The sequence below is a fragment of the Ciconia boyciana genome, chromosome 3, assembly GCF_034638445.1.
Source record: "Ciconia boyciana chromosome 3, ASM3463844v1, whole genome shotgun sequence".
In the NCBI taxonomy this organism is placed as follows: Eukaryota; Metazoa; Chordata; class Aves; order Ciconiiformes; family Ciconiidae; genus Ciconia; species Ciconia boyciana.
This window is the reverse complement of record NC_132936.1, coordinates 83,608,198-83,621,361: the sequence shown is the minus strand read 5'-3', so window position 1 is coordinate 83,621,361 and position 13,164 is coordinate 83,608,198. Positions and strand designations below refer to the sequence as shown.

At 36.5% G+C, this 13,164-nt stretch overlaps 1 protein-coding gene across 8 annotated transcripts in view; it reads left to right on the top strand.

Moving 5' to 3' along the window:
* Positions 1-13,164, top strand: part of SIPA1L2 (signal induced proliferation associated 1 like 2) — a 120,480-nt gene that overhangs the window by 38,112 nt on the left and 69,204 nt on the right. For all 8 annotated transcript variants that reach the window (XM_072856354.1, XM_072856353.1, XM_072856356.1 and 5 more), the window contains 3 exons: positions 1,927-2,060; positions 3,451-3,639; positions 9,510-9,684. In XM_072856354.1, the coding sequence (XP_072712455.1) occupies positions 1,927-2,060; positions 3,451-3,639; positions 9,510-9,684 (498 nt within the window). The remainder of the gene's footprint in view (positions 1-1,926; positions 2,061-3,450; positions 3,640-9,509; positions 9,685-13,164) is intronic.

Sequence of the window (13,164 nt, the reverse complement as noted above, 5' to 3'; positions counted from 1 at the left end):
CATCAGCTAGTGGGATCCTGCAATTATTTCCCCTCCTTAACCTGCTCTTCTCCAGGCTGCACAAGCCCATCTTCAGCCTCTCCTCATCTGTTATATGCTCCAGCCCAATAATTGTCTTGCTAGTTGTCTGCTGGCCTTGTCCCACTCTGTCCAACATTGGACATTACTCCTTATGTGGCCTCAAAAGTGCCAAATAGAGAGGCATAATGTCTTCTCCTGACCTGCTGGTATGCTCTTGCTAGTGCAGCCCGGAGTGTGGTTAGCCTTCATCTCTGCAGGGGGTTCTGCTGGCTGCTGTGCAGCCTGTTGTTCACCAGGGTCCCCAGTACTTTTCCACAGAGCTGCTCCTGAGGCAGTTGATCCCCAGCCTGTGCTGTTGTATGAGCTTGCTCTGTTCCAGATACAGGTCTGTGCTGGTCTTCATGAGATTTCTGTCAGTCCATTTTTTCAGATTGTCAAAGGGAGAGTTTGTTTTAACATGTCAGGTTGAAAACTTCAGTGGGTTAGGAGTTGCTTCACATGCAGCTCAGCTGTCCCATCTCAGCAGCAGCTGCCTCCAGGGGAGGGGGAGATTGGACAGTGAAGCACAGAGACCCTATAGCTATAGGACTCTACCTGTGCGGATGGGTTAACCTCCTTTGCCCACTTTTGTAAAATACTGCAAGGTTTATGCATTTCAGTATCTGCCCTATGCACATATTACTAATTTGTTAAAAGCCTGCTGGTTATTCCCCTTCATCTGTTGCACCCAGCTACGGCCCCAACCTCCAATACATGAACTGTTCTCCTTGAGCTTGGTCATGTGCATGAACTTGTTGAGGATGCATTCCATTCCATCATTTAGATAAATAAAAAAAAATTAAACAGTAAGCTCCACTATCAGCTTTTGATAAACCTTTTAGTAACTGGCCACTACTGGAATTCGTATTACTGATCACAGTCCTTTGAGGCTAGCTGTCCTGCCAGTTTATGTCCACCTTGTAATTTGCATGTCCAAACCATGTCTTTTTAGTTTAGCTACACGATACCATGGGAGACTGTGTAAAAAACATTGCTAAAGTACAAGTAGGTGACATTTATTGCTCCTTCCTCATCCATAAAGCCAGACATCTCATTGTAGAAAGCAACTGGGTTGCTTATGCACGATTTGCATTTGGTAAATCTAGGCAGGCTGTTTCCAAGCTTCTTTTTGTCCTTCATGTGCCTGGAAATGTCTTCCATGAGAATATGTTCCTGAATCTCTCTGGGAACTAAAGTTTATGGTGACTAGTCTATAGCTTCCGAGACCCTCTTTCTTGCCCTTTTTAAAGGTGGGTGTAACCACTCACTATGACCTTTCAAGGTGATAAACAGTGGCCTTACAGTGACAAGGACTAGTTCACTCCTGTTTGGTCCCATGGACTTGAGTGTGTCTAGTCTGCTTAAATGGTCTCTAACTTGATCTTCCTCTTCTGTTGGTAGTGCTTTACTCTCCCAGACTGGGCTAGTTGGCTATTTAACTATTCATCAAAGACTGAAGAGTTACTAGCCTCAGTTTTCACTTGTTAAAACTGAGTTGCTGCTTTGAATGTAAAGCTTTAAATAAGAATAAATTGAATGAAATGAAGGAAGCTACAGAGCATCTTATTATATTTATATTATATATACTTATTATATAAAAACTATTATTTTGTAGTAGCAGCAGTTGCGGTAATTTGAGTTGTGATATGAGTGACCATTCTGCTCATCAAAATTAGCATTTTGTGATTTATGTACTTACTGTACAGTTCAGAAGATCCCAAGCCGGTGTATTTACAGATTTCATAGCTCAATTAAAAAAAGTATTTTTTTCTTGCTGCAGAAATTTTCAATGAGATTTGATGAACATTTTCTAGGAGACTCATACTTCATTATTCTCTTCTCTCTTCATTCACTCTTGTGCAAAAGAGCATCAGAACTACTTTGGAATAGATGAAAATCTTGGACCTGTAGCCGTCAGCATCCGGAGGGAGAAGGTTGAAGATGCCAAGGAGAAAGAAGGATCTCAGTTCAACTATCGTATAGTGTTCAGGACAAGTGAGGTAATGTTCTTTCAGTAATTCTGCAAAGGAATGGAAAAGTTAACTTAGAGCTTAGGATACTAGTTGTTTGTCTGTGGATATGTTGCTAACTTCGAAAGTAAATCTGTTAATGGGAAAGGGATGTTTCTTGTACAGTTAGTAAATGTAGTTGCTCCTGGAATGAAGTTTTTCTGTTCTGTATTCCATAAAATTTTTATCTTTTTGAGCGGGCACCCAAAAGGAAGTAAGTTGGCTGAAGGGAACTGCAAGGCAAGGAAGGGACAGATAAGAACAAAGCTGAAGATGAGTCTGGATCAAGCTGTTTGATGTTAAGTTTCTAATGATAGAAATAGAAGATTAGGAAATGCAGGGGAAAAAGGGAGGGGAAAAATATGAAAGCTAGTACTATGACTTATTTGTATTTTTGTGTTTTGTTTCAATATACTTTCTTAGAAGCTTTTTTTCTGTGAGATGTTTTTATATACTTCTACATACATGATTTGTGGAAGGAATATTAATATGTTGATAAAAACAATTGTCATATTTGGAAGAATAGCTCGCTTGTGATCATTGTGGAAGGACACATCTCATAACTTCTATTTCAAGTGAATTAGTATTTCTTGGAAACTAATTTCTTCTTTATCACAGCAACTAGCTTTGATTTGTATGAAAATACACAATGTTATTATTGTAGCAAGCAACTATAAATTTTCATAATCCTTAGGACTATTGCTTTCTATTGTGGTTAGGACGTAGAGAAGTGTTGGCTAGACCTCCTGATATCTCTGGGCTCATGTGCTTTTACAAACAGATGCAAAACCAGATATATATAAAATTTTTTTAGGCTGTGTTTTTTTTTAATTGCCAAAAAAGGGGGGGGTGTGTGTATGTATGTGTGGAGAGGTGATTCAGGTGACTCACTTCTAAGAAATTACTCTCTTTTTGCCAAATCCAATGAAGATGAAGCAGCATGGTTTAAAAAATAGGTGGATGGGTTAAATGAAGGTGCCATTAGCTGTGGCTTACCTCACCTGTCCAACCTCACATTCACCTACTGTATCTGCTAGGGTAGTATGGCATTAAAATTAACAATTTTTAGTTTTCCTGGTGTTGTAAATATTTTTTCCAAAAAAAGTAGTAGTCTTAGAAATTAGAATAAGTTAATAAGATCATCAGTGAATTTCTTTAAATAAAAAATATATTTGTCACTGAGACAGTAAAAGCCTGTCTCCTCGTTAGAAGTTATTTAGTAATCTTTTTACTGGCTAAAAAAATTAAAAATAGGGATCTCTTTCTTCCTATTCTTTCTTCCATGCTTTTGCTAAAACTTTTTTTGCTAAAAGTTTATATCTTTAAAAGTCATTGTAGTATTAGTACTAAAAATGTTTTGTGTGTTTTACCTTTACTGCAGCTTACTACACTTAGAGGAGCAATTTTAGAAGATGCTATACCGTCCACTGCTCGGCATGGCACAGCAAGAGGTCTGCCTCTCAAAGAGGTACTAGAGTATGTAATACCAGAGCTGGGCATTCAGTGCCTGAGGCAGGCTTCCAACTCACCCAAAGTACCTGAACAGCTGCTGAAACTGGATGAACAAGGGGTATGTAGCACATAATTTTTTTTTTTTTAAATGAATAGTCTTTAAAGAAAAGTCATCTGAAGTGTTTTGCAGGCAATGTTAATAAACATGGATCTGTAATGCAGACCGTTCTCTTTCTAGGTTTGGGAGATACTTGCGTATTTTCATTTACAAAATGAGGTTTCCTTTTCTAAACAAATTATTTTTAAAATACATTGCAGCTTAGGAAAAAATTATTGGTCTCTGGAGATTCTCTTTAGGTGAGTGAGTGAGAGAAAGATTATAACTAAACTTTTAATGTCAGTAAGAAGTGGTTTTCACAGTCTATATTTGCACTTTAATGTGTACAAATGCTGAATGCAAATGAAAATACATTTTGAACATTTTATTAATATTGTGTATAGGTAAGGAGGCAGAAGGATATAACGTATTAAGTGTCTACATCTAAAATTTTGGGTTGTTTTCTACAGTAACATTTTCTGATTAACTTGCAGTAGTCTTACTAGAATAGAATGCTTCTGGGTTCAAACAACTGAAATTGTGATTGAGACAAATGAATTAACTGCATGGCAATGAAATATTCGTACGGCTTAAATTAGGAGAGAAAATGGTGAGGCTTATTAGGTTCAATAACATGAATCTGCTTCATTTAAAGCTAGTGATTAAATTTATAGCTTCTGAATATTTTGTGAAGGACAGGCTTGTGATGGGTTTTAAATAAATTTTTAAAACCATGTATTTAAAAAGTGTTGATTTAAAGTGAAGTTTGCACTTTCTAGGCAAAATTCAGTATCTATCTGTTGAAGTTGAATCAGCTGATGGATCCAGTTGATTATGATGGTGGTATAATTAATTTTTTAATGCTAATTCAGTTTCAGATGTAGTGATTGCGTCTAACATTTGTGGTGTCTACTAGAATTCTTCTGTCTTCTCTTGTGGCTGTAACAATTGCTCAAAACCAAGTAAACGTAGACAGAAGAAGAGAACAGCTTTTTGGGGTGGATTGTTAAGCTAGTTTTTAATGTATATTTTACTACTTTTGTTCACTGTAGTCTTCACTGTAGTCTTTGAGGAGGACTTTTAATTGAAAATTCATTTTGCCAAATGTCCTTATTTTTTCCTGTGTTTGTCAGTTCTTTTGGTAAAACAATAAAGGGTAATCAGAAGCACTCAGTTTTGAATCTAAGAGTTCCTGATGTACTATTGCTCTCTGTCTTTCTTGTTTGAGCTCCAGTGTGAGTTTAGGTTAATCTAATAAATGATATTCACTGCTCAGAGGGGCAGTATGTTCTAGACAGTATAGAGTACTACTTTATTTGACCTGACCTGAATATTTCCCAAACTCACTATAAGTATTTCCCAAAAATTGGAATGCAGATTGTCCATTGAACTGACCAAAATAATCCTTTAATCATTAACTCATAATTTTAAGAAACAGAAGTACATAGCATTTCTTTTTACTTTAGGTGATCAACTCTGAAAATTCAATCATGTTGTGAAATGGGCTGTCACCAGGCAAAATGTAATATTAATGTATCTTATGTGCTGCTTATTATGAGATAATTACTTGAACATAGACAGAAAGCTGTGCATAGAACTAGCATGAGATCCATTTATGCTTTTAATCCTCTTAAGTACTTGATGCTTTCAGTTTATTAATCAAGCAAATATAAAAAGTTATGCTTGGCAACTGAAGGTGATGACTGGCTGTAGTGTCATGAATTTAAAAATATGAATCATGATCTAGAGGATTAATACTGTCACCAGAATAATATTCATTTTGCGTAGTGGTGTATTAAATGTTTGCATAGTTCCTCAGCAGACTGAAGACTGTTTCGGTGTTTTGATTTCATTTTCTACCTGTTTCATAGTTTCCAGTGAAATCTAGAATGGATTATGGAAGAAATGTGTGGCTAAAACTTTGTCTCTAAAATGACAGTAGAAAGTAGATGCGAATTGGATGGTTGACCTAATATGAATATATAAATAAAGACTCTGCATTTTCCCAATTTATTCTGGCATATGAAGATCAGCATTAGATTTGGCTGTAAATTTACAAGAAAAGTCAACTATCTATAACCTGGACAGGATTTTTTTTCTTTTAACCCCTCTCTAGTTCCCCCCTAGTTCCCCCTCCCCATTTCTCCTAATGGTTGTTTATTGTATATATGCTTTTTGATTCCCCTCACATCCCTCTGGGAATGTTCACTTCTCTCTAGGCCAAAGGCTGAAGTTTACAAAAAGCCCAAATAAATTAGGACCTTTGATTGCAGTGTTATTTAGTGGCTATTGAGTGTCTAATCTCTTGAGGTTCCTTGCCAGAAAAACTCTAAAATCTTCACAGGATGAAAGTCAACAAGTTGTTGCTACGTGATAAAGAATGTATACTGTACAAGAAGATGACAAGATGCCAAGATTCAGTAGTGAGTGATTCTGACTAGAACATAGTCATTTTGAGTCAGGAAGGACTGCTATGCATCTTTAATACGTATCATATACCCAACTAGCTAAATGGGTTTAGAAATTATTTTCTGATGTCACATTATTAAATTGTTCTCAGTGTTACATAAATGTAAAATTTCTAATTTAGAAATCATGAAATCAGAACCATGTCTGCAATTATTTACTTTAAAAGACTTGAATAAGCATGCAATACCATTTCAAAACTGGCAAACTTTGTGAGTTTTAAATATTCTGATAATTTTTCATGCCAGTTAAATGCACCACATAAAAAGATCCTGCCAAAGCTCATTTAGTTACTTCTTTCTTAAGCATTGACATTCTAAAGGTACCTCCATTTCTGCTTCTCCACAGTCCCCATGATATCGGCGTGAGAGTTCTTTTGCTTAAGTCTTCTAATTTTATAGTCATGTTTGCTGTTAGCATACGGGTAGGAGGTTCAGATTACTGTAGATGAGCTTGCGCTGCTGCCTTGTTTAGGAATAGTGGTATTGGTAGAATCAAATTTGTACACAGTTACCTAGTGTTTACAGTACTTGTCCATGAAGTGAAAACCCAGGATTAATTCCTTCCTTGGGCTGGAGAGTTTCAGATCCTCATCTTCAATGTCTCCTAGGACAATGTTTAAAACCATGAGATGGTAGGTTGTTTTGGAAGATAGAGGTATACTTCACTCCTGTTTGGAATTATATTGATATTCATGAATAAATTTGGGAATGACTGATGTCCTCAGAAAGAATGAAGGAATGTGACTGCATATTTCTAGACTGAATATTTTGCCCAGGTTGCTGCTTTATTGTTAGTTGTTGCCCCTCTTGTTGGTAGCTCAGTTAGCATTTAACTTCTCCACTCCTCAGTTCTAGTGTGAAGTCAAGGAAATTAACTTAAATTCCCTGTGGTTTAAACTAAACTATTTGACACAGAGGTGGGATAGAGGTGGCAGTGTGCTCACAATCATTTTAAGTCTCTGCTGGGAAGTGTCAAGTAACAGCACGGCATCCTGTAATCTAATGTTTATATGACCAGTTCTCTTACAGTTTCCTCCGTGAAATGTTCATGCTAGCTTTCCACTGAATAAAATAGTCACCAGTGTGCAATCTGGAACCTTTTGTTAAATACCTAACTCTCTCCAGGCAGTGCTTCAAAATGGGGATCAAACAAGGAAGCACCTTATTTGATCCCCATTTTGGATGGATAGCACCTAATGCCAGTCAAAAGGAAATGACAAGAGCAAGCTGGTATCTTACCCGTGCCCTGCTCCAGAGTTCAGCGGTCTGACTCAGGCAGCTCCTACAGTGCATCCATAACCCAGAATCTCCTTTTATTTCAGATGGTCATCCCTCCCATTCTGCATCAAACTTTGGCACAGCTCCTAGTTCTGTGTTCTGTGCTGCCCAGGTGAAACCTTATTGCAGCATCATTCCTCATTCCTGTCCTTACTAAGCCTGTTCTTTGTTCCTAACTGTTCCCTGGTCAATGGTCTCCTGCCAGAGTATGTTCCACAAGGGCTCACTGCTACATAAAGCGGTTATCAAAGGGAGAGGATGGATTGGGGCTCACCAGAGAGGTGGAAGGGTTGCCATCATACATTACTCTTATTCCTGCTGTGCTGCAGATTTTCTGCACAGTAGACCAAATTCTATAGTGTGCATTGCCGTGAATATAAGACCTGCTGAAATCATGGAGTTAGGCCTGTTTGTACTAGTTACAATGAAAAGAAATTGTCCCACTGATAGGCTTAACTTCACAGTAAGAAAAGAACTCCAGGCCCAATTGATGTTATTAAGTGTTTTGCTATTGACTTTAATAGTCTAGCATTTCCCTGTTACTTAATTTTAATACAATTTACCCTTTGGGCATGAGATTCTTCGTGTCAATGATTCTATCTATGGCTTTCAGAAATCTTCATTAACTTGGACATCTTGGGGATTTTTTGTGTGTTGGTTGTGCATGAAGGTAAATAGTTAAACCAAGAATGCTGTCAAGTTAAATCTTGAATTGCGTGGGAGACAAACAAAGAATACTAGCTTAAAAAAGCAGTAGCATCATGAAAGCACAGAAGACTAGGTTAGTAAAAGCGTAGTGAAAGCTTTTATTTCTCCAGGGGTGATGAGGATTTGGGTAGTGGTTTTCTTTTTCTTGGTTTTGTTTTGTTTTTTAATTGACTGTTGGCAACTGCCTTATATACAACTCTCCACTTACAATGGAGAAATGCAGCATTTATTGAAGAGGGAAGTTAAGGATTATTTGAAGTCTGGAATGATATTTTTGACACTTTCTTCTTTCATGTGTGTATGTTTTCTTGACTCGACCTTTTTTTATTCTCATCTTGTAGCTTTTCCTCAAAATTGCTGTGGTAAAACATTGGTGCAGTAGCATGTCTATGGATTCGAGTTTTACAATATACTTAACGTGGCAGACTATGTGTTACGTATCACTAAGGTGAAGCAGACTGTTCTTGTCACCTTTGCTCTAATACGAATATATACAGTCTTTGCATAACACACATTTTAGACACTAATCCTGAAATTTGATTAAGAGAATTCTGTATAGCTGGAGAGTTGATTTAAGTCTTATATAGATAAATGTCTTAAGGGAATCTGGTGTGGCTGGTGGTCTCTGTCAGTTTGTGAAGGTCTAAAAGTTGTCAGTTAAGAATAATAGGACTAATCCATTCACATGGAGGTTTCTTGTTTGTCATCTGAAGTATGCATAAAAGCTAAGAAAACAAGACAATACTCTGCTCAAGAAGTAATCAACTCTTTTTATATTTAACTTGTTATAGTTTTTATACTTATTTTTTAATAGAAGTAATTTATCTCTTTTTAATGTTCTAGAAATGAGACTCTAGTTTGTTTAACAAAACTGTTCAACTGCAATCTGATTTCTAGCTTGAAGTATATTTTGAAAATGGGCAATAATTTTTAACAATGGACGATTTTATAGGCAGGGCAAAAGATTACACATAACAGAAATTACTGTTCCGAGGGCCTGTTTTAACTGAACTGCGCAGAACTTTAAAGGGTAGAAATAAGGTAAAATAAGCTCTCCTTGTTTTGAATCTGAGAGAGAAAACAGTTATACAAAAATTGCCAATTATTCTCGTACTATAACATGCAGTAGAGTGTGCCTTTACTGATAACTGACTAAGTCAAAAGTCTTCATGTACTGCTTTTATCTGTGTTTGTATAGTGACAGTCCAGTTTTCTTTCAAGATAGTTGTTGGTTTGTTTTGTGGTTTGGTTTGGTTTTTTTTTTATTTTCTGTGGTGACTTATTTCCCAAATCAGAACACGTATTTTTTCACTTTCAGATAACTTCTGCTAGGGGTTATAACAATGTTAATATCTTAGTAGTTAATATTTGTTCTAGTATTGACTTTCCTTTGCTTCTGTAATTTTTCCTTTCCTTTTTCTTTTTTTTTTATTTCAGCTGAGTTTTCAACATAAGATTGGTATCCTTTACTGCAAAGCAGGCCAAAGCACAGAGGAAGAAATGTATAACAATGAGATGGCAGGACCAGCTTTTGAAGAATTCCTGGATCTGCTGGGCCAGAGGGTACGGCTAAAAGGATTTAGTAAATACAGGGCTCAGCTGGATAATAAAAGTAAGTTATGTTTCTGACCTATGGTAGAAACTATAATAATCCACTATAATAATAACTATAATAATAAAAAACTATAATAATTTGATCTTCTGCAAATCCTGTTTTGTCTTTTCATCCTCTTGAATTTGGGTTTTAATTAGTAAGATTATATGGTAAATGAAGAAGATAAAGCATATGGTAAAAGCATGTATCACACCTTGTCTGAAAGGTTATTTACTTTCTGTGACATTAGTAGAACTGAAAATCAAAGCAACTTGTTTCATTTGTTTGCACTTAGTTAAAATCATACTATGTGAGTGATATTTTTTATATGTTTGAGAATTCCCCAGCTACAGTTTAACATCTTATCTTTAAAAAGGCAAAAGAAATGTATTTCAAAATATGGAATCGTGACAAGGGACCATTTTCCTTATTTCAATTAAACATTTGTGCTGCTTTTTAATCAACATATATATTGATGTTTATATTTGAGGAGCAATCAAGTTTTCTAGTTTCTCACACATGCAGAGTAAGCATGTTATCATTCGGCAGTTGATAAACGTTCCTCTACGTAACCACTGTGTTATTACTGCCATTTCCTCAGCTCTTTCAGTTTCCCTAAGTGCAATAGTATAATAATTTAATTGTACAAATTTGGGTTTTGTAGCAAAAAACAGGAACTGAAATATTGCTGTTAAAAAAAGTCAATGATATGTTAACACACTTCTTTATTAGCACTGCTTTTCACTGCCCTTAACTTTAACTTAACTCATTCATAGTTCAATGTAGTTTTAACAGGATTTTGACAACTAATCACTATGAGCTGTGGTCTAAGGATATCTAGGTATTCATCTACTTTATTGTAATGTACTATTTTTATAGATATAAAGACTAGGTATAAGGAAGAATTTTTTTACGATGAGGGTGGTGAAACATTGGAACAGGTTGCCCGGAGACATGGTAGATGCCCCATCCCTGGAAACATTCAAGGTCAGGTTGGACAACGCTCTGAGCAACCTGATCTAGTTGAAGGTGTCCTTGCTCATAGTGGGTGGGTTGGACTAGATGACCTTTAAAGGTCCTTTCCAACCCAAACCATTCTATGCTATGATTTGATTTGTATCCTTATTTTTGCTGTAGCTTGCCTATTACATCCTGAAAATATAATTTTTTTTAATGTACTGTATGTGGCCTGTGTATAACAGAAAAGGAATATTTTTGTTAGTGAAGTACATCTTTTTAAACTATTAAATCCTGCTACTCGTGTGTATATTCTCCTTACTCTTCTAATCAAACGGGAAAGTTGCTTGAACTGTTAGAGATAAGCTGCCAAGAAGGAAGCTTAGAAAGGTGTCTTTAAAGGAAATTAAGGGATGATCTTCTTTTCTTGCAAGGGAATTTTTGCCTCAGATAGTCACAGAGATCTGGGAATTGATAAGTCCTCCTATTTGCTTCTCTGTTCTTCCTGCCACTTACCCACCTGATCTAGCCTGGTTCTTAGGAATCTCTTGCGTGTTTTTGCTACTTCAACATCAATCTTCTGATGTTGGAGTTGTGTTCAACTGGAATACATCTGGATTTTTTTTTTAATAGTACATTTGAACACTGATCAATGTCATAGTCATAAAAGGATTTATCTTCTGTTATCAAACTGGTAGTGCCCTTGATGGACTGTCATCTCCTGTACACCATTAGGAGAGAGACTTAATTCAGATTAGAAATTTTTGGAAATGTCTAGTGCGTGTATGTTGTAGTTGGTGTCCAGTGCAGATAAACTGTCCATAGGCCAATCTCCAGGGGGAAATGAGATGTGCAAAGTTGGTGATAAAACCTCATGCTTTTGCAATGAAGGGAGACCAACTTTTTACAATTCAAAAAATCTTTCACATTCTCCATCTCTAGCAGTGGTGAGGAATGGTGAAAAAAGTGAGCTGAATCCTCTGACAGATTCTAATTTATGACTTACAAGGTGGGAAAGCTGCAATTCCGTAGCCCTGTCAACCAGTGTAAGCACCACATTTATTTTCATTAATATTGTTGCCTCTTTGCCTAAATCCATGCTTGTTTCACTTTAATAATTCAGGCTTGACAGAGACTATTGCATCCTATTTCAGTACAGAATAATAACTCATTTTTCAAATTAATGTGTAGAAATATTTATTAACACACTGTGGATGTCAGACTTCTGGGATGAATTGATAAATAAGGATGAAAAATTCAAAGGAGTAAGGGGTGTTTTGGTTTTGCTTTTTTTTTCCCAATCAGAGCATGACCAAATATCACCTAGTAATTTTTACATATGAAAATATATGCTGATCTGTCAGCAAATTCAGTTTCTATGTTTGCCGTGCTTCAGTATGAATGTACATTGCTGATTGGCATTGTGTACATATCATTCAGTAACATAATTTTAATGTTTTACAAATGCTGTGTGCCATTAACGATATTGGCCTGTCATAATATGTTCTCATAGTTTGCAACAAACAGAATGGAATTGAGAGAGTTCACAAAGAAATAGTCTTCAGTTTTATATTAAATGTAAAAGACTGACTTAATTATCATCTTTTTTGAGTTATACTTGGGTTTTTTAATATAACGGCACAAGTATTACTGCATGTCATATTTGTAATTGGATAATACATTCATCTCTAGTAGCTACATTTTTGGTAGGCATAATGTTTCAGTAATATTTCTTCCTCAGTTTTTGTAGGGTTCACATTTATTAAGTTTTTCTATTCTCAAATGTTTGACTAGTTGTGGATTTTTTCTTTAAAAAGTTCTTTTTAAATTTGTTCTGTTTAATATTTTGATAAGAAATTAATTGTTCCATTTCTTATGGAATATACAATTCCAGGTAAGCCCTCACCCACTTGCTTGCTCACTCACCCCGCAACAAGATGGGGGAGAAAATCAGATGGGCAAAGGCAAGAAAAACTTGTGAGTTGAGACTAAGACAGTTCAATAAGTGAAGGAAAGAAAGGAAAAAACCACACCCTCACACCCCCCAAAAAACCAAAGCAAAACAAAAGCCAACCAACCAACAAAAAATCCCCACAAAAACAAGAGATGCAAAAGCAATCATGTGCCACCTCCCATCAGCAGACTGATGCCCAGCCAGTCTCTCAGCCACAGCTACCATGGAAAAACTGCCCCTGCTCCAGTTTTACTGCAGAGCATGACGTTATATGGTATGGAATATGTCTTTGGTCAATTCAAGTCAGCTGTCCTGGCTGTGTCCCTTCCCAAACTCTTGCCCACCTCTAGCATACTCCCCAGGGTGGGGTGGGGTCAGTGTGAGAAGCAGAGAAAGCCCTGATGCTGTGCAAGCACTACTCAGCAATAGCTAGAACATTGGTGTGTTATCCACACTGTTTTGATCACACATAGAAAACACAGCACCATATGGGCTGCTGTGAAGGAAATTAACTCCATCCAAGCCAGACCAAGTGCAAATGTGAAGAACATGTGGAATGTATTAAATGCAAACTCTTTTCTGCCCTT